This window comes from Ictalurus furcatus, chromosome 1 (genome assembly GCF_023375685.1).
Source record: "Ictalurus furcatus strain D&B chromosome 1, Billie_1.0, whole genome shotgun sequence".
Taxonomy (NCBI): domain Eukaryota; kingdom Metazoa; phylum Chordata; class Actinopteri; order Siluriformes; family Ictaluridae; genus Ictalurus; species Ictalurus furcatus.
In genome coordinates this window covers 12,695,165-12,717,601 of record NC_071255.1, presented here as the reverse complement: position 1 = coordinate 12,717,601, position 22,437 = coordinate 12,695,165, and the positions used below count along the sequence as shown (strand labels likewise).

At 39.1% G+C, this 22,437-nt stretch overlaps 2 protein-coding genes across 12 annotated transcripts; one reads left to right on the top strand and one right to left on the bottom strand.

The window, feature by feature from the left end:
* Positions 1–2,671: 2,671 nt before the first annotated feature.
* Positions 2,672–13,970, bottom strand: flcn (folliculin). 2 transcript variants are annotated; one of them, XM_053626465.1, is made up of 13 exons: positions 13,818–13,970; positions 13,610–13,684; positions 13,127–13,336; positions 10,783–10,929; positions 10,352–10,573; positions 9,478–9,635; positions 9,265–9,356; positions 5,016–5,170; positions 4,814–4,927; positions 4,431–4,554; positions 3,628–3,753; positions 3,426–3,528; positions 2,672–3,197 (listed from the first exon to the last, which is right to left on the bottom strand). In XM_053626465.1, exons 3-13 carry the CDS (start codon positions 13,334–13,336, stop codon positions 2,990–2,992), a joined length of 1,659 nt encoding a protein of 552 aa, XP_053482440.1. In that variant the 5' UTR covers positions 13,610–13,684; positions 13,818–13,970; the 3' UTR covers positions 2,672–2,989. The 2 variants fall into 2 exon arrangements, with proteins under 2 accessions (XP_053482440.1, XP_053482449.1); XM_053626474.1 differs by having other exon boundaries at positions 13,927–13,944.
* Positions 13,971–14,229: 259 nt separating this feature from the next.
* Positions 14,230–20,421, top strand: leng9 (leukocyte receptor cluster (LRC) member 9). Of its 10 annotated transcripts, none has more exons than XM_053626380.1 (7): positions 14,230–14,581; positions 14,713–14,799; positions 16,112–16,205; positions 17,937–18,055; positions 18,151–18,308; positions 18,411–18,579; positions 18,876–20,421. In XM_053626380.1, the coding sequence occupies exons 1-7, from the start codon at positions 14,542–14,544 to the stop codon at positions 19,766–19,768; spliced, it is 1,560 nt and encodes a 519-aa protein (XP_053482355.1). In that variant the 5' UTR covers positions 14,230–14,541; the 3' UTR covers positions 19,769–20,421. The 10 variants fall into 10 exon arrangements, with proteins under 10 accessions (XP_053482355.1, XP_053482347.1, XP_053482363.1 ...); XM_053626372.1 differs by having other exon boundaries at positions 14,242–14,581; positions 18,861–20,421; XM_053626388.1 differs by having other exon boundaries at positions 14,243–14,799; positions 18,861–20,421.
* Positions 20,422–22,437: the final 2,016 nt, after the last annotated feature.

The window sequence follows — 22,437 nt, the reverse complement described above, 5'->3', positions numbered from 1 at the left end:
ACTGTGCAAAAGTCAAAGGTCACCCCCTTTTGTTTTCAATCAAATGGCCGTTCAGTATTATTAGTTATTTGGATGCAGACAACAATGTGGGAAAATGTCTAACAGCCATGCGGTGCTTATTCATGCAAGTAATGAACAATACTGATGGGAAACTTGATTATTGGCTGCATAAGTAAATAATACGAGGCTGTTTGATTGAAGGAGGGGGGCATGGTGGTTTAAGGCACTGGTTTTCAAAGTGGGGGCCATCCCGGGGGCCTCAACAATTTGGTGTGAAAAATAAATAAATACATGATTTTCTCTTTCTCACTCTCAGACAACCACACACACACACACACACACACACACACACACACACACACACAATCAATTCCTAATCTAATGTAATGTAAAGATGTAAGATGTAATTATTAATTTAAAAAAGGGGGGGGCTGATATATTCAGAAGTCTGTATTTTTAATGTGTTTTAAAGACATCTTGCAAAAGGGGGGCCTCGGTCAAATGTTAATGCCATTTGTGGGGCCTCGCCCTTGAAAAGTTTGGGAACCCCTGGCTTAAGGTCAGTTTGCACGGGATTAGTTTAACCTGGGTTTATTGTTACAGGCCGTATTACAGAAGGTTTTCTAAAAGACGCTATAATCTAAAAACTGACATGACCAGTTCGCACAAGATTAAAATCACAGAGAAGCTCTGGTAATTGTTACATTACCTAACCTCCCCATATAAAAGTAGTCCTGTCCACATATCCCTTTAGTGTTTCACGTGTGTGCCTCCAGGGTTGGGGTTTGAATCCTACCTCTGCCCTGTGTGCGCAGAGCTTGGATGTCCTCCCTGTGCTTTGGAGGTTTCCTCCCTTCCTTTTTCTTTCTTCATCCCCCAATCCAAACACATGCGTTGAGACCTGCGTTGAAGGCTGATTGGCATATCCAAATTGTTTGCAGTGTGTCAATGTGTGTGCGATTGTGCCCTGCAACGGGTAGGCACCCCGTCTAGGGTGTCACCCGACCTTGTGCCTGTACCTGGGATAGGCTCCCCCGCAACCCTGTGTAGGACAAGCGGTGCAGATTTTCCCCGACCTTTGCACAACGCTGTACCTCTTAAGGTTTCCTCTAAAAGCGAATCAATAGTACATCACACGTACCTTCCCAGGTAAAAGAGACAGTATGTTCTAAAGTTACAAGAGATGTGCCCTTGATGGTACCAACCAGTGACAAGAAAATGTACAGTTTTGTACCTTTATTTTTGAGAGTGTGGTTAACCCTTAAAGGCACTGTGTAGAAAACTTAGACAGAACAGCCTTACATAGATGTTAAAGGACCTGAAAGAATTTATATTGTTTGCATTTATTACAATCTTTTTGAGTTATAAATATAGATACAGGTCACTGATACAACTACAAAGACAGCTGATGTCGACACTTTATATATCTGTGTCTTAATACCTTAGAATTATAATATCAAAAATTAGTACCAGCTTCCAGACTACATTCATTTAAAACATTCGTGATTTTTTTTTTCTCTGGTTGTCTGCCCTGATATTCTTTTACACTTCCCTTTAGACATGTCTCCAGATTAAATTAGCCAGCTATATGATAAGAGAGTGATTCAAGTGTGTGGAAGTTACCACATATTTACTTTGGTTTAGCCTGGAAAAAGGGGTGCTCAAGAATTTTTGCTTGGGAAATGGATCTTTAACCATACACACAAGTCTCTATATATAATTACTGAATCCTGTCAGTTAATTCATGGAAGTATTTTATATTATTCTGAAATATTGTGGCTTCTTTATAAGAGTTTAAGGCTGTGTATTTACATACACAAACACAAATTGAGGGAATGGGAGGGAGAAAAAATAAGAAAAATGTTCCTTTCAATCAACATCACCTCAAGATGGTGTAGAAGAGTAAACATTTGTTTACAAGCAAAATTTGTTTATTTAGCATTTCTATTTACAGTAAAAGGCAAATATTAACAGCAAGTTATGAAGTATGACACACAGAGACATTCCAAGTAAAAGTCAAGTTAACAGAGAAATCAGTGAAGGTGCAAAATAAACGACTTATTCAAGTTCTCTCACTAAAACACTTGTATAAAACACAGCCACTGTCCTGCTTGGATTGAAATGAATGAGTGCAGATTCTTAATATACAGGTTTACCAGAAGTGATTTTCACTCCTCCTACATGACAAACAGCACACACATTTTTCAACAGATGTTTCATGCAGACAGAATATATCTGAGCATATCTTGTAGTTTTTCTTCTAAATCATAAACCGAAATATACCAGCTGCATAAATAAAATAAATAAGGCTTGTGCTTTAAACAGCACAGAGGTAATGCAGATGGTACAATGACTACTCAGTTTATCAAGTGGCATTATTTAGGAAAAGTAAATAGATTCTTGCTTTAATAACTTAATATTCAATCCCTCAGAACCCAAGAGTAAGAATTAAGTATCTACAAGCTCTGTGATGGTGAAAACAATAATTACAGTAGTCCATCTCAACTTTTGTAAACAGCACGAGAGCTTAAGCTAATACGTTGGAAATATGTGCGGCGAGATTAAAAAAAAAAAAAAAAAAAATCATGTGCAAGTTATAACATCTATCTAATGCAGGGTGGTGCTTGTTACGTACTTATTATGTACTAGGCCTTTGGGCTAAGAACAAAGAAAGGAACCTCCTTAAGAAAAAGAAAAGCCTTTTGCAATAACAATGCCAAAGTCAAAGATTTGATAATGAATCGAATATTGTGCATCCCTCCTATTGTCAGTAACTGAGAAATGATATAAATTTGTAAGAATGTGACAGCTGAAAATCTCCATGTAGTTGAACAGTTTTGCAAGTGGCTACATCACTCTTAGACAATTTTAATTCACCCATAAAACACACGATGCAATACAAAAACCCCTTCAAAACACACCACCTCACATATTCACAACGGAATGGTTTTGGAGCACTGCTAATGTTCACTCTCTCGCTCACACACACTTATTGACTCAGTGTTCTCTCTACTCCTCGGACGGCGGTCATTAGATGGCTCTTGTACGTCTTGCTCAGTCCTGTCATCCAGAACTTAAGGAGACGCACGTTATCCTCTTCTCCGTGTCCAGTGGCCCCCAGCAGGGCTAAAACCTTCTGTGTGTCCTCCCTACCCCTTCCATCCACCTTGGAGAACTTAAACAGCACTTTCACTTTACTGGGAAAAGAAGGAAGGAAGTGAGGAGACAAATGTTAGAACGCTCATTAAACTAAAAGCTGGTGCTTGCATTAGCAGTGACGTTGCATTCAGCATCCGAAAACGTTTTCTGTTTTAAAAATAGAAGTCAACGTATTTATTTATCTCAAAGTATTTTAAGGGCAACTTATAATTCGACAAGTAATATGAGTAAAAGCCATAGTTATAAAGAGTTAGAGTTACACTGACTTCATCCACTCCTCCTTTAGACAGAGCAAACAATGAGACACCACATCCACAGACAGATTCTCATTAGCCAGTGCCAGATCGATCTTATTCAACAGCGTTGGTCCTGCAGATTTACAGTAGAAGATAAAGAAACACAACACTACACATCATGCCATTAGGTGTGCGTCACGTGTTTGTGTGTGAATTGTTTCACAGTGTTTACCTTTGTCTGTCGGTTGTGTATTAGCGCTGGTGATATTGAACTGGTACAGTGAAAGGAGATCATCACTGTATGCAGGATACGCTCTGCCCTGTTCCACATTCAGCACCTCTACCAACACCATGAACTCTGAGAGAGAAGGAATACAGTCTAACACTAACACAAGTACAACAGCTATAGACCTCATATTACATGTCACCGTCCAACCGCTGGTGCCAAATCCTATAAAAGGTATGTACCGTTTTCTGAAATATCATTTTGTTTAATTTACTTCTTTACAAATGAGGCGTAATCTAATCTTGTGCATAAACCAAACAGTGGCTCTCTGTCAGTGCTGCGTTTTAAATTCACTAGTGTTTTAAAGTCACTAGTGCAAAACATGAACTACTATGATTGTATTATTTATCTTTAGTACTTGGAACATCATTGCCAATACTTTTCACCCCAATTCCTCCCCAATTTGGTCACCTGCCAAATCCCAACCAACCATGCAGTCAGTTCTCCCTGATCATACAACAGCTACCAACCGTGGAAGATAAAAGCTAAAGGCAAGAGTAAAGGCAACTGATTGCAAAGTATATCCTCGCCGTTTATTTACCAAGAAAGTGGCCCATCTACTAAATTTCATGATTAATCACAATTAATGAATTATTTACAATCATCAAAACATTACAGCAATATTGCCTTGCTTTAATGTCCGATAGAGAAAAAGCTGTTACTAATTAATAATAAGGTCATGTGGAAGGTGTACCTTTGACTTATGCGTTACGTTTGTTTCGCAGTGTATAATGGTATAGTGGCCATACCGGAAGAAGTGACATGAGCTGGGATTTGCACGTCAGGGCTCAGACCCAGGAAATTGCATCGATATGCTTCTTCATATTGTGTGCTGTAAGGCACCACACGAACACAACCCACTGGGAGCAAAGCCTGTTGGGGGGATTGGGGGAGAGCAACCAGAAATCAATTGCAGAACTGTCATATGGAATTTTAAAGCTGTATCATTATAAAAACCATATAGACAAGCAGGCCCACTGTAGAACCAAATCAGTTTTTGTGATCGTCATGTTTTTCACTTGCCAAGCCTCGTGAGGAGCAGCTTAGCATTGATTATGTTTTAAACAATGACCCTGTAGCAATGACTACATTTCTGGGGGCAATTTAATATTTACATTTATGATTAACTCACCTTGAGCATGTTAAAAGCTGACTGGATAAGACCACAGTCCTCGCCTCTCCATATTACTTGGTTTCCCATTAGCACATGCCATGCCAGCTGTCTGAACTCTGCCACACCAAGGACCTGCCAATTAATTCAAATAAAAATAGATTTGCAAAATGGCAACTGAATTTAAATCCAACAGAACTAAGGGGTTTTGAGATCAATCTACCTGTCGTAAATGTCTCAGAGATTTGAATTTTGGACCAAGAGGCTCTTCATCTTTTCCATCATCACCACACAGAAAATCTCTGTCCTGTGTGGTGTCTGACTGGCTCTCCTGAGCTATACTGTCTCCTCCCTCAGCATTCATCTCCTCTTCTTGTTCTGTGGAAAACACAGAAATCAGAAAATTAAGGTCAGTGTACCAAAACATGGCAAATGAAATCATGAACGAAAGGCCAAAAGAGACATTAAACTTGAATTTTAGACACTTTAGTGTTAACTATTTGCTAGCCTAGTGAAGGAGCACTGACTAAATTAAAGCTGATGTCTTGCACTAGTTGTGGGAGTTCAAATGCAATGTGTTGGGGCAGAGAGCCAAAACAACAAAATGTCTAATTTCCCCTCACTCCCACAGAGATTACCCTGAAGAGGAATTCACATTCTGACTGTGTAAAGGATAACCATTCATGAGTCCAAATCTAACTGATATCTAAGGTTCAATTCAATTAAAATTTATATGCATGGTGATTTTAGCAAAGCAGCATTACAGAAATCTGGATATAGAGTTAAATCTCTAATGAGCAAGAAAATGATAATGACAAGGAGACAACAGGAGAAAGAAACTTTGAGAGGAACCAGACTCAAAATGGAACCCATCCTCTTCCTTGTGACACCAGATAGATGGATTACGGGTTGCTATTGGCATCCTACATACATGTGAACCACATTAGACTGAGTTTTAACAACCTCTTTTTGGATATGATACACTTATCAATATTGCATCGTTATTAAATTATGTTGATATTATGTATTAGTAATGTAATGTGACCAATAAAGACTCATTATCATTAACATTAATTGTGCACTTTTCCTGGTTCCCTTCCATCCACAATCACTATGGATTGTTTTGTCATAGAAAAATATGCGTTATGGATCCTGCATAGACACGATGACTAAGAAGAGAGTCACGGTATCCACATCATGAACATGTAAATTCATGCACTATCATGATTGAGTGAATATTCTGTAAAAAAAAAACAACAAAAAACCCACATCTACTGGAATTGACGCAGAATGCATGGAAACATCATCCGAGGAAAAAACAAACACTGAATTAATACTCTTCCTTGTGTGATTATGCATGTATCAGCATGCTGCCTGGTGAAGCTGACTTTCACTTTAATACATCTAACTGACATTCTGTGCATTACAAAAGCACTCATCCTATTACAGAAACTCCTCCATTCCCTTTGCACTACTATGCTGGATACATAGTGTATTATGCTGCAGTGCATAACATAAACCAGAAAGTAAAAATGTTTGGGTAAAAACTAAATCAAAGCAGCAAATTTAATAAACAAAATCCATGTCACTTGCTACACTAATTAGTCAGATATGGCACCACATACAGGGCATTTATTTTTTGTATATTCTGTTAGTGGTGGCACACAAACCCTCATTCAGCCCTAACAAAATATCTTGCATATTTTAACTTGTCTCTTTATAGAACGCCAATTTTTGTTGAATCTTTAAATGCTTAATATATAATCTCCCACTCCCAAACAGGTTCTTTCAAACAGGAAGAAACATGAATATATGTTTAATAGATCGAATTTGTAAGAGTAGTTTTAATGGAGGTTACTTTCTACTATTTTGGTTGTCTGGTAGTGGAAGACTGTTTCCATGTAAAAATTCATTCCAGTAAAAATCATTCACTCCTTTTGAGTAAAATATTTATACCAATCAGGGCCGTGGAGGATATGGAACCTATCCTTCCATATATGGAACACGCCTCCTCTGCTGGATTGACGGGCAAAACATCCAGCAAAACGGCTGGTTTTTAAAGGGGAAGATGCGAAAACAATAGTATGACTAACAATTATCAGCGTAAATTAAAGGTGGTTGGACTCTACAATGACCCTTACAACTTGCCCAAAAACATGTGGTCCATGGAAATTGGCATGTGGCCAGAAATCGGTTTTCCCCACATTTATACATACCTGATATCGAGGCCGGGGAAATACACTAAGCAAAGCCTGAAGTCATACAAAAACCTTGACGCTGGGTCCTACTTCGAGGTGGGATTTGTTGGAGAAATTAAAGTGACAAGAACACTAATAAACACCAATCTGGTTGTATGTGGACAGGTATGTACACATTTTTATTTTATTATATAATTTTATCTGGTAAACTGTAGGCTCTAACTGTAAGTCCTAGTTTGTTTGTCACGAACACTGCTTCCTTACTAACATTATATCATTGTGAAGGTAAAACAGAGCCCCCATTATTCATCAATGGAATTAGGCAGCATTTAAAAAGAAATATGTAGCAAATTATTCATATTTGTACAACATGAATAACACATGCCAAAAGAACTTCTACTTGCACTGCTCCACTTAGTAAAAGAAAGGACTGAATGGTTTTTTGGCACTCTGTAAAAAGATAGCTCCGAATTCTTGTTGAATCTGTTAGCACAGTCGATCTCACAGCCGCTTTTTCCCCTATTTTAGATGCCTTTTTTGCTGTTTTCGAGGAATTCACGCTGTACACTAATGCTGCCGCTCAGACTTTTTGCCACTCATTGGGCGTGACCGTGGCAAGTTCCACCTACCGTGACATCACGTGCATACCCTCTATTGCTTATTTATTATTTCTAATGAACATGTAATACATGCGTTATTCCCACCAGTGCTCTCTCACTCCTTGGCACTGGCTGTACTGCTGACCGTCAGGAAATGACGGCTGAGGCTGATGCAGTTAAGTGGTTTATTAAAAGAGCAGGCAGACAAATCCAAAGCGTGACTCAAACTCAGGAACAGGAAACAGGCAGAGGTCAGGGGCTCTACAAACAACAATGGTAGGGACAATCCAAAATACACAAATGAGATAACAGAACGAAATGGAGACCCAGAGAATTGCAATATGGAACAAAAATAGCTCGGTAGCACCCGGTGGGCAAAAAACTGAAACAATACTTCGCCATGAACATGGAAACACAAGGGTTTAAATGCACAAACAAGTCATGGGGCAAACTGAAAACAGGTACGGCTAATTACGACACACATGGGAGACAACCAATGAGAGGAGACCGGACAAGAATCAAAACAAAAACACAAGTGGCAGCATAAACAAACATGACAATACGGAAGAACATGCCATAGCGAGGCAGGTTGAGGGGTAAAATATGACACTGACACCAGCCATGTACATCCAGGTCCATAAATATTTGGACATTACCGTATATTGGAGCAGATAATATAGCCTTATACACTTCAAAATTCAGCCTGCTTCTTTTGTCAGCTGTCACATCATCAGCAAACAAAACACAAGGGAAACAGTTTCATTGGCAGCCACACATGCCTGCGGGGTACACCCTGGACAGGGTGCCAATCCATCGCAAGGCACACTCACACACACACACCCATTCATACACTACGGACACTTTGGACATGCCAATCAGCCTACCATGCATGTCTTTGGACTGGGGAGGAAACCGGAGTACCCGGAGGAAACCCCCGCAGCACGGGGAGAACATGCAAACTCCGCACACACAGGGCCACGGTGGGAATCACCTTTCATTTAATAAAAAACATACTGGTCTCTAAATATTCATTACAGGATGAATTAATAAATATCATATATGTGTATATATATATATATATATATATATATATATATATATATATATATATATATGTATATACACACACACACACATATATATATATATATTTTTTTTAATTGTGTGTGCGTGTGTATTTGAAACTTGATCGCATAATCCCTATATAAAAACTGAGTAACTTAAGATTAATTAAGATTTGAAGCTGATCATTCAAGGTTTACTTTAGTTAGTCTTCTAATGTCTTCTCACACACTCAGGAGCATGAGCAGGATAGGAGTTTTTCTGAATTTATGGGATTTTCATGAATATCTAACTTATGGGTAGTTGAATACCCAACTAATGTATCTATATCCAATGTTCATTTCCAGCTTGATTAATTATGCTTTCTTTTTTCCCCCCGTTTCTATTCCCCATTGTGACTCTCAAGTCAAAAATGTATGAAAAATCACCGTAATATGATTGTGATTTTGAAATTGTGGTTCATGTTCATTAGACACATTAAGCTGTAATGTTTCTTGTTGGACGATCACTTTTAGTTCCTAACTTAAAAACAGATCCCGTACCCAACATCAGGGTTAGACCAAAAGGTAGTTCTCTTAGATCTGAGCACATATGACCACAACAGGATCTTTACCTGTTTTTCTTTCAATGAGGACAAGTGTGTCTTCAGTTGGCGCTCCCTCGAGTAATTTTTCAGTCAGTCGGCTCCCACATGCCTTTAGCAACCTGCAGCATGCATGATATACAGGCATTAGAAAGAACACTGCATTCACTCTGATTTACACAGGTTAATAAGATAAATCAAGTGTCCATGTGGTGAGATCAGTTGTTTTTGTGGATGTCCTACCAACTGAAAGAAGTGTGCAGGCTCTCCCACAGGTTGGGATGCTGGGTAAGAGAGGTTAGAGAACGAGCTGCATTGCCGTTGCGTTGATGAGGAAACCCTGCTGGTGAAAAAATCCGTACAGCTCTCTGAGGGCACACCACCTGCTCGCTATCAAACACCTGAAGGTGAAGGGTAAAATAAAGACGGGGTCAGTCATCTTTTGCCTTAGACATAAATCATTCTGCTTCGTTTACAGTCCACATGTGCATTTCAGGTTAAATTAAATAAAAGCAATTAAATTACATATTTAATATTTAGGGCAGAAACACCTCGTTCATGAGAAAAGTCAGAGGAGAATGGCCAGACTGGTTCGAGCTGACAGAAAGGATATGGTAGCTCCAATAAACACTTTTTACAACTGTGGTGAGCAGAAAAGGCTCTCAGAATCCAAAACACCTCAAAACATTTCAGCTCCTAAAGCTGGAAACCACAAAAGGTCTCAGTCCTGTCAGCCAAAAACAAGAATCCAAGGCTACAGTTGGCACAGGCTCACTGAAACTGGACAGTTGAAAATGGAAAAAATATCAGGTGATGTTTTTCCAATTTTGTTTGGCTGACTGGATAATTGCATAAATTAACACGATTTACAGGTGTCCCTATTAAAAAGGCTGGAAAGTGTATGTCACTTACATTAATTACAACTCATCTATTCCAGCAAAGAAGCAACTAAGAAATGTAGATGTGTCATAAATAAAGGTTAAATTACAGAGCACCATTTTGTGTCTTTTAGAACTGCGATTAGTACATCGCACTTTAACTCCGAATTTGTCGGATGGCTTTATTATGATAGCCTTGAGCTATTATTGTGAGATTACTGGGATTGGACCTCTGCTACCTGGAGTGCTGTGCTCTGCAGACTCTGGATGGTGATTTTGAGGTGGCGCAGCAGGAAAGGCCAGGAGTTGATGAGGTAGATCCTATCCATGGCCACTATAACAATGCTGTACCAGCGCTGGAAGCCACGTGCCAGGCTGTCTTTGATGAAGAACGTGTGCGAGAACACAAAACCATGCTGCTCATCCCCAAAAAAGATGGGTCCTTCTCTACCTGGACACACCTGTAAAAAGCACCAGTGTTCATAGTCAGACCAAAATCAAAACGGTGTTAGAGAAAGGAATCATTTGTTTGTCTGACATCTATATGAACCTAAACATGGTCTCCCTTTTGCAACTAAAGATCATAGGGCAGTTTCTATTTCCCCATCAAACTGTATTGCACACACACACACACACACCGACCCACCCACACAAAACCCAAAGCACTCACCTCACAGCTCAGACTGCGCACACAAGCCTGCCGCACCACGCTGAACAGCTGAGGCTGACGTGGGTGCTGATGACTAAGGAAGCGAATCCCTGTCTCACTGTCCACACTCACAAAGCCAGGGTGAGACACAGGGAGGGAGCGACAGCCCTAAGCATGGAAGACATTAAGACATCAGACACCAACATAGAAAAGGAGAAAGGACGTATTTAAGCATTACAATAACATTTCTTATCAACTCAATTGCTCTTCTAGTGTCACCTGACACTGAATACTTTTACATGGACAACAATATTTTGATATTAACCCGATTAAGACAATACTCTGATTAAGAAACTACCATGTAAACAGCGATTATTGATTACCTTAATCTGACTAAAGTCATACTCAAAGTAAACACAAATCGAATTAAGACATGTGGAGTATTCCTATTTTGGCTTCAAGCAGTCGTCTATTTGCACATACAGCATGACAAATAATTAACTGCACTTGAAGCATTCGTAAAACTTTTAAATGAAACACCCCAAACTGGATACGATACCATAACGAAGACGAACTGTATGTTGATATGTGATATTCTGGAAGGACCGTCGGATGGCGTGGCGTGGGGACTTAATGACGTGTGTCATTAATCGAACTATATTCTATAACATGTAAAACGGGTACATGAAAGGAATGTTCTAAAAGCGACTCATGTACAGTGCATCTGGAAAGTATTCCCAGCGCTTCACTTTTTCCACATTTTGTTATGTTACAGCCTTATTCCAAAATGGATTAAATTCATTATTTTCCTCAAAATTCTACAAACAATACCCCATAATGACAACATGAAAGAAGTTTGTCTGAAATCTTTGCAAATTTATGAAAAATAAAAAACAACAAAAAAAACACATTTACATAAGTATTCACAGCCTTTGCTCAATACTCTGTTGGAGCACCTTTGGCACCAATTACAGCCTCAAGTCTTTTTGAGTATGATGCTACATGCTTGGCACATCTATATTTGGGCAGTTTCTCCCATTCTTCTTTGCAGGACCTGTCAAACTCCATCAGGTTGGATGGGGAGCGTCGGTGCACAGCCATTTTCAGATCTCTCCAGAGATGTTCAATCGGGTTCAAGTCTGGGCTCTGGCTGGGCCACTCAAGGACATTCACAGAGTTGTCCTTTAGCCACTCCTTTGTTATCTTGGCTGTGTGCTTAGGGTCGTTGTCCTGTTGGAAGATAAACCTTCACCCCAGTCTGAGGTCCAGAGTGCTCTGGAGCAGGCTTTCATCAAGGATGTCTCTGTACATTACTGCATTCATCTTTTCCTCGATCCTGACTAGTCTCCCAGTTCCTGCCGCTGAAAAACATCCCCACAGCATGATGCTACCACCACCATGCTTCACTGTAGGGATGGTATTGGCCAGGTGATGACTGGTGCCTGGTTTTCTCTAGACACGACACTTGCCATTCAGGCCAAAGAGTTCAATCTTCGTTCTATCTTCGGTCCGAGAGTCCTTCAGGTGCCTTTTGGCAAACTCCAGGCGGACTGTCATGTGCCTTTTACTGAGGAGTGGCTTCCGTCTGGCCACTCTACCATACAGGCCTGACCATCGGGCTTTTGGTCACCTCCCTGACTAAGGCCCTTCCCCCCAATCGCCCAGTTTGGCCAGGCGGCCAACTCTATGAAGAGTCCTGGTGGTTCCAAACTTCTTCCATTTACGGATGATGGAGGCCACTGTGCTCACTGGGACCTTCAATGCTGCAGAAATGTTTCTGTACCCTTCCCCAGATCTGTGCCTCGATACAATCCTGTCTCGGAGGTCTACAGACAGTTCCTTGGACTTCATTGCTTGGTTTGTGCTCGGACATGCATTGTTAACTGTGGGACCTTATATAGACAGGAGCGTGCCTTTCCAAATCATGTCCAATCAACTGAATTTACCACAGGTGGACTCCAATCGAGTTGTAGAAACATCTCAAGGATGATCAGTGGAAACAGGATGCACCTGAGCTCAATTTTGAGTGTCATGGCAAAGGCTGTGAATACTTATGTACATGTGCTTTTTTTTGTTTTTTATTTTTAATAAATTTGCAAAGATTTCAAACAAACTTCTTTCACGTCGTCATTATGGGGTATTGTTTATAGACTTTTGAGGAAAATAATGAATTTAATCCATTTTGGAATAAGGCTGTAATATAACAAAATGTGGGAAAAGTGAAGCGCTGTGAATACTTTCTGGATGCACTGTAAACACCTTAATCACAATATTGTTTTATTCAGAATAAGGTCAATAATTAGATTACTGCTGCCCATGTAAACATAGTCAGTGTAACAAGGATGAGCAGTGCTTTGATTCTCACCTCACACATGTCAGCTCTGTGTGTGTCTGAGCTGTTGGCCTTCATGGTGAGTCCCTCTCCATCACGTTCTCCTTCAGGTTCTCGGTCAGGCATCCACGCTGATCCAGGCTGAGGAGGCGAGGGTGATGGTGGATGAACAGCCTCGGTGCAAAACAGCGTCCGAGGCCCGTGGAGTTCACAGAAGTGACAAAAGGCAACTAATGCATTCATCTGTAAATATTTTATGTGGGTGTAAGTCATTTTGAGTACAGTTTTTCCACTCACTCAGTGGCAGTGAATGATATGAGAAGATGGAGAAGTAATATCTGAGATAAATTAAATTAAAAGGCAAAGTAAATTCGACATAAGCAAGTAATCTTATACAGTATGTGATGAAGATAAATTGAATACATCTACTCATTAAAAAATGTCACCTAAAGGAACAAGAATAAGCACGCAATAATAAAGGATATAACGTAAATACCGTACATATCTTTTATTTACCTTTTCAGTCTTCCTGGCAGTCACCTACAGACTCAGTGAGCGACTTAATGATCCCAAGACATCTTCACTTTTAAGCTAAATTCGTGAATTAACACACAGGTGTAGTAGGTTAGTACGTGTTTCCAAAATATTCGTCCATAAGTAAGAACGACAAGTCGCCAGTACAGAAATAAAACAGCTATCTACAATATCTATTTCTCATTATTACTTAGAAATCGCAGTCTATTCTCCATCGTACTGTATCGCTCCGGTTCAAAGTCCAGCATTTTTAAAATGTATTTAGCAAAATATAAATAATAGGGTTTGCACTGCCTCACAATCCTCCTTTGCTTCTCGCTGGTCACGTGTCTGAGAGTCACGCGCTCTGTTTATAACATCGTGCGCGTGACCAGCCCGCGTGCTGGAATAGAGATGATGGATATGGAAGGCGTGTTTACGCGTCGTTTTTAGCGGTGTCGTAAAACAATAATAATAATAATAATAATAATAATAATAATAATAATAATAATTCACACGAGATCGAGATTTACACAATATGCTTAAACTAATTTGAACCATCCGTCAAGGTCCGAATGCGTTTCCTTTCATAATAATGTATCTATGGTGTTAATAATAAATAAAACTACAAGACCCATGATCATGGCGGGTGACTTCACGTGACGTTTGCGGAAGTAAACAAAATCAAGTAGTTCCGTATAATACACGTTTAAGTGAGTCCTATCGTATAACGTATAGCTTCGCGGTTGGACTTTGTAAACTGGTTGTTGTCGTGTCCACCCAAGAGTGACTCAGTGTGACTCTGTACGACTCTGTACATAGCAACAGGCTACATGTAAATTGTTTGTTGGGTTTCCAAGATGATGTCATGGTGTTAACACGCCTTACTGCCGACCATTTACACTGACTTCCTAGTAGCCACTTCATCTTTTTAGATGAGCTGGCTGGCCCTGGTTTTTTTGGGGTTTTTTTTAGGTGTGTAATTACTTCAATCTCAGCAAAACAAACTTGCTACAGGCAAAGTTTGCGAGGCCTTAGATTCACATCCGTCGTATTTGAACTAAATATTCAGAGAAATATAAATACATTTATTCCCTTAAATATAGTTTTACTTGGGCAGCCGGTGAAGTTTTCCAAATCTGTTATGGAGGCTGCTGAAGACGAGAAAACAGGGACAGCACAAGCTCAAGAAGGTATTTATAACCACATTCTTATTTTGTGACTTTGATTATCATAGGTGTAAGTGTTGTATCTTTGTATGGTGTGCAAAAGAGATATGTAGCCTCTTGTGTGTGGGTTTAGTTAGTAATATTATTAGTAAAGTATTTGTACAGTACATGATATGAATTGTTATAATAATAGAATATAAGAATAATAGAATATAAGAATTGTTGAAATAATATTGTGATAAGAAGAAAAGTTTGGAGCAGTCATTGATTTAATAACCCCCAAAAATAACAGTTTTGTGTTGTATTGTGACTAAAAAGACACTTCCTATATTTCTTTGGTCTAAGTGGAACTTGTGTTGTCGGTATGATAAGAAGTATGACACATCCTACTCTCTTACACAGCTTTTGGGTTTGAGAGATTATTACAGTCCTTTAAAAAGACCCAGAATTATAATGTATTATAAACTGTAGAAACACGGCGGATGAGCTCAAGTGAAAAGGTTGCAGAGCTTTTAGACCACATATATTCTAACTATTTCAACTTTTGTAATTTAGGTAAGCTTTGCCTAATGCAAAAATGTGGGTGGTGAAGTGAAAGGGTTCAAAGGTTGAAACCTGAATTACAGCCACGGTGAGCGAAAGCTGGTATTTACCTTTACAGTAACCTCTTGCATGTCAGGACATGTCAGATGGTCCAAATTTACATCCATCACTGTTTATAACTACATTTCCTTCTTATTGTAGTTACAGAACAATTCATAGGGGTCAGGATAGTAGTATAATAGGTAGTATAATAAATAAAAAAGAAACAAAACAATAATAATCATTTAAACAATTTCTCATTTTCCATTTTCTTCTAGCCAGTAGTCTAAAGCAAGAGCTGCCCCTTGTGAGACCTGATCTCTGGAAATGAAGTGCAACATACCTGCTAACTTTTTTTTTCTTTTTTTTTTACATTGGTCATTGATTTATGAATACATTTGAAATCGGTTTAAATTGTTTACTGAGGTGGTAGGTATAGCCTCTAATATGCTGATGCAAGTGAGGAAAGGAGTTTTTTTTTTTTTTTTTTTTTTAAATCCTAAACCTGTAACAGTAGTGTTTGTCAGTCTTATATTTTACTTAGACTATTTTACTTTCACTATGTCTATGTGAACGGATCTTGAAAAAAAAAAACTTACAATAAATAAAATACATATATGAAAACAAGCTAAGCTATCTTTTCAAAATTGGGTTAGCTATTAATTTGTTAAACTGAATGCTAAATCCATAAATGCAACTTTGAATGACACTTTGTGTGGAAATAACCTCTGCGATTGTTCTCACTTGGATCCAGATGCATCTAAACAAGACCCCAAAGACCTTGATGTCTGCAAGTTTTTCCTGAAAGGCAGGTGTCATTTTGGAGACAGATGTCGCCTGTCTCACAGGTTTGTCTGTATTATGGATTATAATCTTAACTGATGTGAATGTTAAACCTGCAGTGCCATTTTAATGTGCTTTTCCGTACTTTTCTGTAGTAGAGTTTTCATACAGCAGGTGGCATAGTTTCTGTAGCATTTTGTTTTGAAAATGCTGAAAGGTTTGATGGAGCCTAAGGGTGTTTTCACATATAGTTCATTTTAAAAGAACCAGTCCCAGTTCACTTAAAGTGAACCAGAAAGGGAAGCAGCCGGAGGTGACCTCAGTCCTTTTGGTGTTCACAATATAGTGGACTCAAAAGAGAACCCCTTCTTTTTTTGGTCCTCTTCAGCAATGAAGTGATCTCAGACCCTTTCTTGTTCACACCACAATGTCATAAGAACTCAGACCCCAACTTGCACCCAGAATTTCACCCAAGTCATCATAGAAGAGGCAGGAATCCTTAATTTCAGTGGACTCGCCACTTTGACGCATTTTGTCACGAATGCTCATGTACTTCTGTTGTAGTTTTTCTTTTACTTTCACCCGGCATTGACTATGTTTACATGGACAGCAGTAATCTAATTATTGACCTTACTCTGAGTAAGATAATAATGTGATTAATGTGTTTACATGAGTCGCTTCTAGAATATTCCTTTCATGTAGCCGTTTTACATGTTATAGAACATAATTAGATTAACGGCACACATCATTACGTCACTGCGCTACGCCGTCCGGCGTCCCTCCAGAATTTAACGTATCAACATACAGTTCGTTTTCATTATGGTACCATATACAGTTTTGGGTGTTTTTATTTAATTATTTTACGAACGCTTTAAGTGCAGTTAATTATTTTTCATGCTGTACTTGCAAATAGACAACTGCTTGAAGCCGTGGGCTACATCCCAAACCGGGTACTTACCGTCTATATAGTAGCCGAGATGCATGTATTTTTCCCCACTACAGGCCTATAGTAGGCAAGGATGCGGTTTGGGACGCAGCCATACTCTCTTGTTCGCCATAAAATGTTGAGCACTGCCGTGTGTGATCGTGTCCTGTCGCAAAATGCGGTGAAAACGCTCACACGACGTTAGTGTGATTTAAGGTGTTTACATGTCTGTAATACACGTCGATAATGTGACTAAAACAGGAGTACTCCACTTGTCTTAATTCGATTAGTGTTTACTTTGAGTATGACCTTAATCAGATTAAGGTAATTAAAAATTGCTGTTTACATGGTAGTTTCTTAATCACACTATTGTCTTAATCGGGTTAATAGTGGATTATTGTTGTCCATGTAAACGCACTGATTGTAGTGCTGTTCTGTTATACCCTATTTCCTTAATTTTTTTAAAAAACAAAAGAAGCACTTTTATGTTCTTATGTGTTGAGGGTAATTGGCATTTAATGCAATTCTCTTTCCAAATTTCAAGAAGTGTACAGCTCTCCTCCTGAGACCACACAACCCCGTGCCCTGACGGAACATGGCTGCAGGTACAGCAAGCCTCCAGCTACACATGTCGAAATGAAACGCAAAGTGGATCTGGACCTCATTGCTTTCACATATCACAAAGAAATCGAACCACAAACGAACGCTTTTGAACCTTAAAAGTTCGTTCACATATACACACTGAACCGCTCCGAGAGCGTTTGGAGGGCTCAAACGAACTAGGTCTGAAAACATCCTAATAGTCTAAACCACACTAGGCAAATAATGTACGATTCTTTCCTGTCTGGTCCCCCCCATTTTGTTCTTGAAGTGGCACATCTGCACCTGCTAATCATAAACTGGTAAAAACAGAAGAGAAAGTATGCAAAAAAACTAAAACCAGAAGAAAGTCCGGCAAAACGGATAAGGCCAAAGACGAAGAAAGCCAAGGTAAAAGCTATATGTAGTGTAAGCATTTCTTATTCAACTGTAAAACTTCATTACTGAAAAATGTCTTTTTTTTTTCTTTTCTTTTTCCCCCCAAGGGCCTGAGAAAAAGATGCGCATGCGCACAGCAGATGATGTCATTAACAGGATTCTTTGGGATACTACTGTGGACCCAGCAGACTTTATAGTTGGCCATCTGGACCGCTTTCTGGGAGTTCTGGAACGTCCTTTCTCTGACTTCTCCTGGGACACTCAGGTGCAAGATACATGGCTATCTTTTTCACTTTGCACTTATTCATTTCAGATTTGAAGAGCTTGCATACACAGTGTAATCAATTGTGGCTTTATATGTTCACAGGTATGTGACTGTGACTATTCAGAGGAAATGGCTATTCCTCGCCACAGGATCCAGTACTTCAGCTATAAAGGCCAGCGTGTGTGGGACAGAGACAGTCGCACTGACCACGTGTTTGGCTCCACAGGACAGTCAGTAATGTCCCCATTTGATAATGGGGATCAACCACAAGGTGAGACTAAAAGTCTTTTTAGATCATGTTTGAATTATATTATGTATTACATTCTCTGTTCTATCTAATCATGCCGGTGTTAATCAATATATATTTACATCAGTTCAAGTTAATATCATGTTCAGCAGTTCATTAGTGCTGCCTCACTCACTCTGCTCATCTGTCTAATCATTGTGATGAATGATGCATATTTAATATGTCTTTTTTATGACATGTTGTCTAATGTTGATCCTTAATGTTTGTTCCCTTTGGTCTCATTACGGAAATGACACAACTCATAGAAAATTTTGCTCCAGATACAGCAGAAGACAATGAAGAAAATGAGCAGGGCTACGTAAACCACAGCTTAATGGGAGCTGAAGATGAGGGAACTCTCAGTGATGCGGGAGAAACATTAGATTGTTGCACAAATACACAAACTGACAAAGTCTGTGAGGATGCAGGTCTAGCTCAAGAGGCAGAGGTACTGTCCATCTCTCCAGGAGACGAACAAATCACAACACAGGATGAATGGACAGACAGCTGCGACAAGGAGGAAATGAAGGAGGAAGAAGTGGAGCCTACGCAGCCCATACCTCAAGAACCACGCCCAGGACGCCAAAAACGCAAGCCCACTCATTTCATTTGCTTCCGCGTGGACTCACCTGCTGCCTTGAGGGCCTTCCAGCTTGTCCAGAAGAAAGTTCTGACCCACTTGCCCCAGTCTGAGCCGTTGTGGGTGAACCCAGAGTCGTTGCATATTACTCTCTCTTTGCTCGTTCTTAAAGGCCCTGCGGATGTCTTTGCTGCTTGCGAGCTCTTTCGCTCGGTGGTCAAAACCTTCTACAAACCACCCATCTCTGTCTTCTTCACTCCTAGACTGAGGCACTTCAATGGAAAAGTTCTCCATGTAGCCCCCCAGCCCCACTCGGACATCCAGAACCTGAACACTCCCTTCCAGGAAGCGTTCAGGGAGAAAGGCTGGCTCCATCGTGACTCGCGAAACCCTACCTACCATCTCACGCTAGCTAAAGTGACAGAAGTGGAAGCAGAAAGGATATTTGAAGATGTGTGGCAGATTAAACTGGCTAAGGATTTGAATTTTGGGAAGCTAACAGTGGACAAGTTGTATCTGTGCGTCAACAATGCTCCACGGGCTGCTGATGGATTTTATGAGACACTGTGTTCTGTGCAGTTGCCCACTGTATAACAGCAAAAGGTTGATTATAATAAATAATAGTGGAAGTAATTTTTTTACATACCAAGCAACAAAGAAAATCTGGGGAGATGCCATCCACAGCTGGCTTTGTCAACTGTATTTACATCGTAACATCTGTATTTACATAATGTCCAAATAATTTTAGTGATGTTTTTTTTTTATTAATGATTTTAAGCTAATTTAAAGAAAATGAATCACAATTTATGCCATTTTACAGCATGTGAGGTTATGTTCAATTAAAAGATATATAATTTAAAGAAGCAGTACATAACTTTTGGGGATTTAGGGGTTTGGAGACCTCTCTGATAGTAATACGTAATTGCAAGCAACTCTTTGAAGAATGCTTTGTCATGTTGGTTGTTAGTTACCTCTTTATTGTGCAGGTTTATCTGATATAGATAATCAGGGTTTACTCAGTTTAGGCGTGTCACCTTTACTACCGCAATTATTTTAACTGATAGGTTATCAGTCATTACATTTTACATCCATGTTTATGTTCCAGAAAGAGTTTGTACAAGTTAGGCATGTCACATTTATTATAGCAATTATTTGAACTGATCTGTTTCCACAATAATCATGTTTGTCACAATACAAACTACGTGTGTTTTCATCAGTTGGCAAATAAATAGCAACATTCTGAAACAGCTGATCTTTGGTGCAATTTCTACATTGTTATTTTCTTGACAGCATTAACTGTCCTATACCACCTACAGTGCTCTCCACTAGTATTGGCACCCTTGGTAAATATGAGCAAAGAAGGATGTGAAAAATTGTCTTTATTGTTTAACCTTTTGATCTTTTGTTAAAAAAAATTCACAAAATACACTGCTCTCTTGGAAATCAAACAATTGCAAACAACACAGGTTTATACATATATATATATATATATATATATATATATATATATATATATATATATATATATAAATCTTTGTTAAATATGTGTGGCACAATTATTGGCACCCCTATGAATTCATATGAGAAAAATATATTTTAAGTATATTCCCATTTATATTTTAAAAATTTTTTTGTACACCTGGATGACTAGGAACAGGAAATTGTTCAACCATAACCTCCTGTTTCACAGGGGTATAAATATGAGGTAACACACGCAAAATTCCTTTAGTCATTCATAACAATGGGTAAGACCAAGGAATATAGCTATGATGTTCGGCAAAAGGTTGTTGAGCTTCACAGAATGGAAAGTGGCTTTAAGAAAATAACACAAGCATTGAACATGCCCATTTCCACCATCAGGGCAATAATTAAGAAGTTCCAGTCAACTGGAAATGTTATGAATCAACCTGGAACTGGATGTGTGTCTTTATTGTCTCAATGCACTGTGAAGAGGATGGTTCGAGTGGCCAAAAAAACGCCAAGCATCACACCTGGAGAACTGCAGAAGTTAGTTGCGTCTTGGGGTCAGGAAGTCTCCAAAACTACAATCCGAAGTCACCTACATCACCACAAGTTGTTTGGAAGGGTTTTAAAGAAAAAGCACCCTCACCCAAAAACAAAATAGAGCAATTCACTGTCTGTATTTTTTTAATCTTAATAAAATAAAAATTTTCAATTTTAAATACATCATAAAATATAATAGACCAATTTACTGTAAGGCTATAACTTGGTCAAGTCAAAATTGACTGGACATGAATTAATAATTTGCAGTGTATTTCAAATGTTTTTTATGGTCAAAGCTGTGAATTATTTAGCAGTGACCAAACTATGCTGAACATTGTGCTTTTCATATGTGTTCACGCACTTTTGTGATTTATCTATATATTAAAATATTTTTGTTGTGTGTGCCTGTTTGTCTCTGTATGCTAAGCATTTTCAATAATTCCCTTATGTTTCCTAATATATGAAAGATTCTTTTCATCGTATCTCTTGTGGGCATTCTTGTCTTATTACAGGGTGTGTGTGAAGGGATTTCTGATGTGCTTATCATATACTGTATATTGCAGTTGCCAAAGTTCTTCATGCATAATCATTTCTTTCTTCCCTGCTTTGGCATCCTCGTTCTTTCAAAAGCTTAGAAAAGCCCACTGTGCTTCCTCTATCTTTCACACAGTCATGCCCCCATCCTCACATCTCTCTTCTCTCTTTCCCTCCCTCTCCCTCTCTCTGTTTGCTCACTGCTCCATTTGTCTTCATTGTGTTTTTCTAATTCGTCCATGTTGGTGGAACCCTGGCAGAGCGGCAGAACAGCATTATGACTTCCCTTATTCGCATACGCCAGTCCAATGATCTCCTCATGTCAAATACTCTGGATGTTATTGTAGCTTTTAAATACCTTTTCTGTGTGAAAAAGCATCACATTATATCAGATTTGGTGTTACTTGTTACTTTGTGGCCTCATTTCTCATCGGCATCCATCAAAATTCCAGTGATTAGTAATTCGATGCTGTATGTATTCACTCATGTTGCGTACACTGGGGATGATTTCTTTGTGGTATTTATGGTTTTCAGCTCGTGTGTGTGTGTGTGTGTGTGTGTGTGTTTTCAGCTCTTCTAAAAGTGCTCTCTGACTTCCAGCCTCCATTCCATCAGAGGCTGTATTCTCTAAATAGAGCCCCCTCCTTTATATGTGTGTGTGTGTGTGTGTGTGAGAGAGAGAGAGAGAGAGACAGAGAGAGATATGTGTGTGTGTTTGTGTGTAT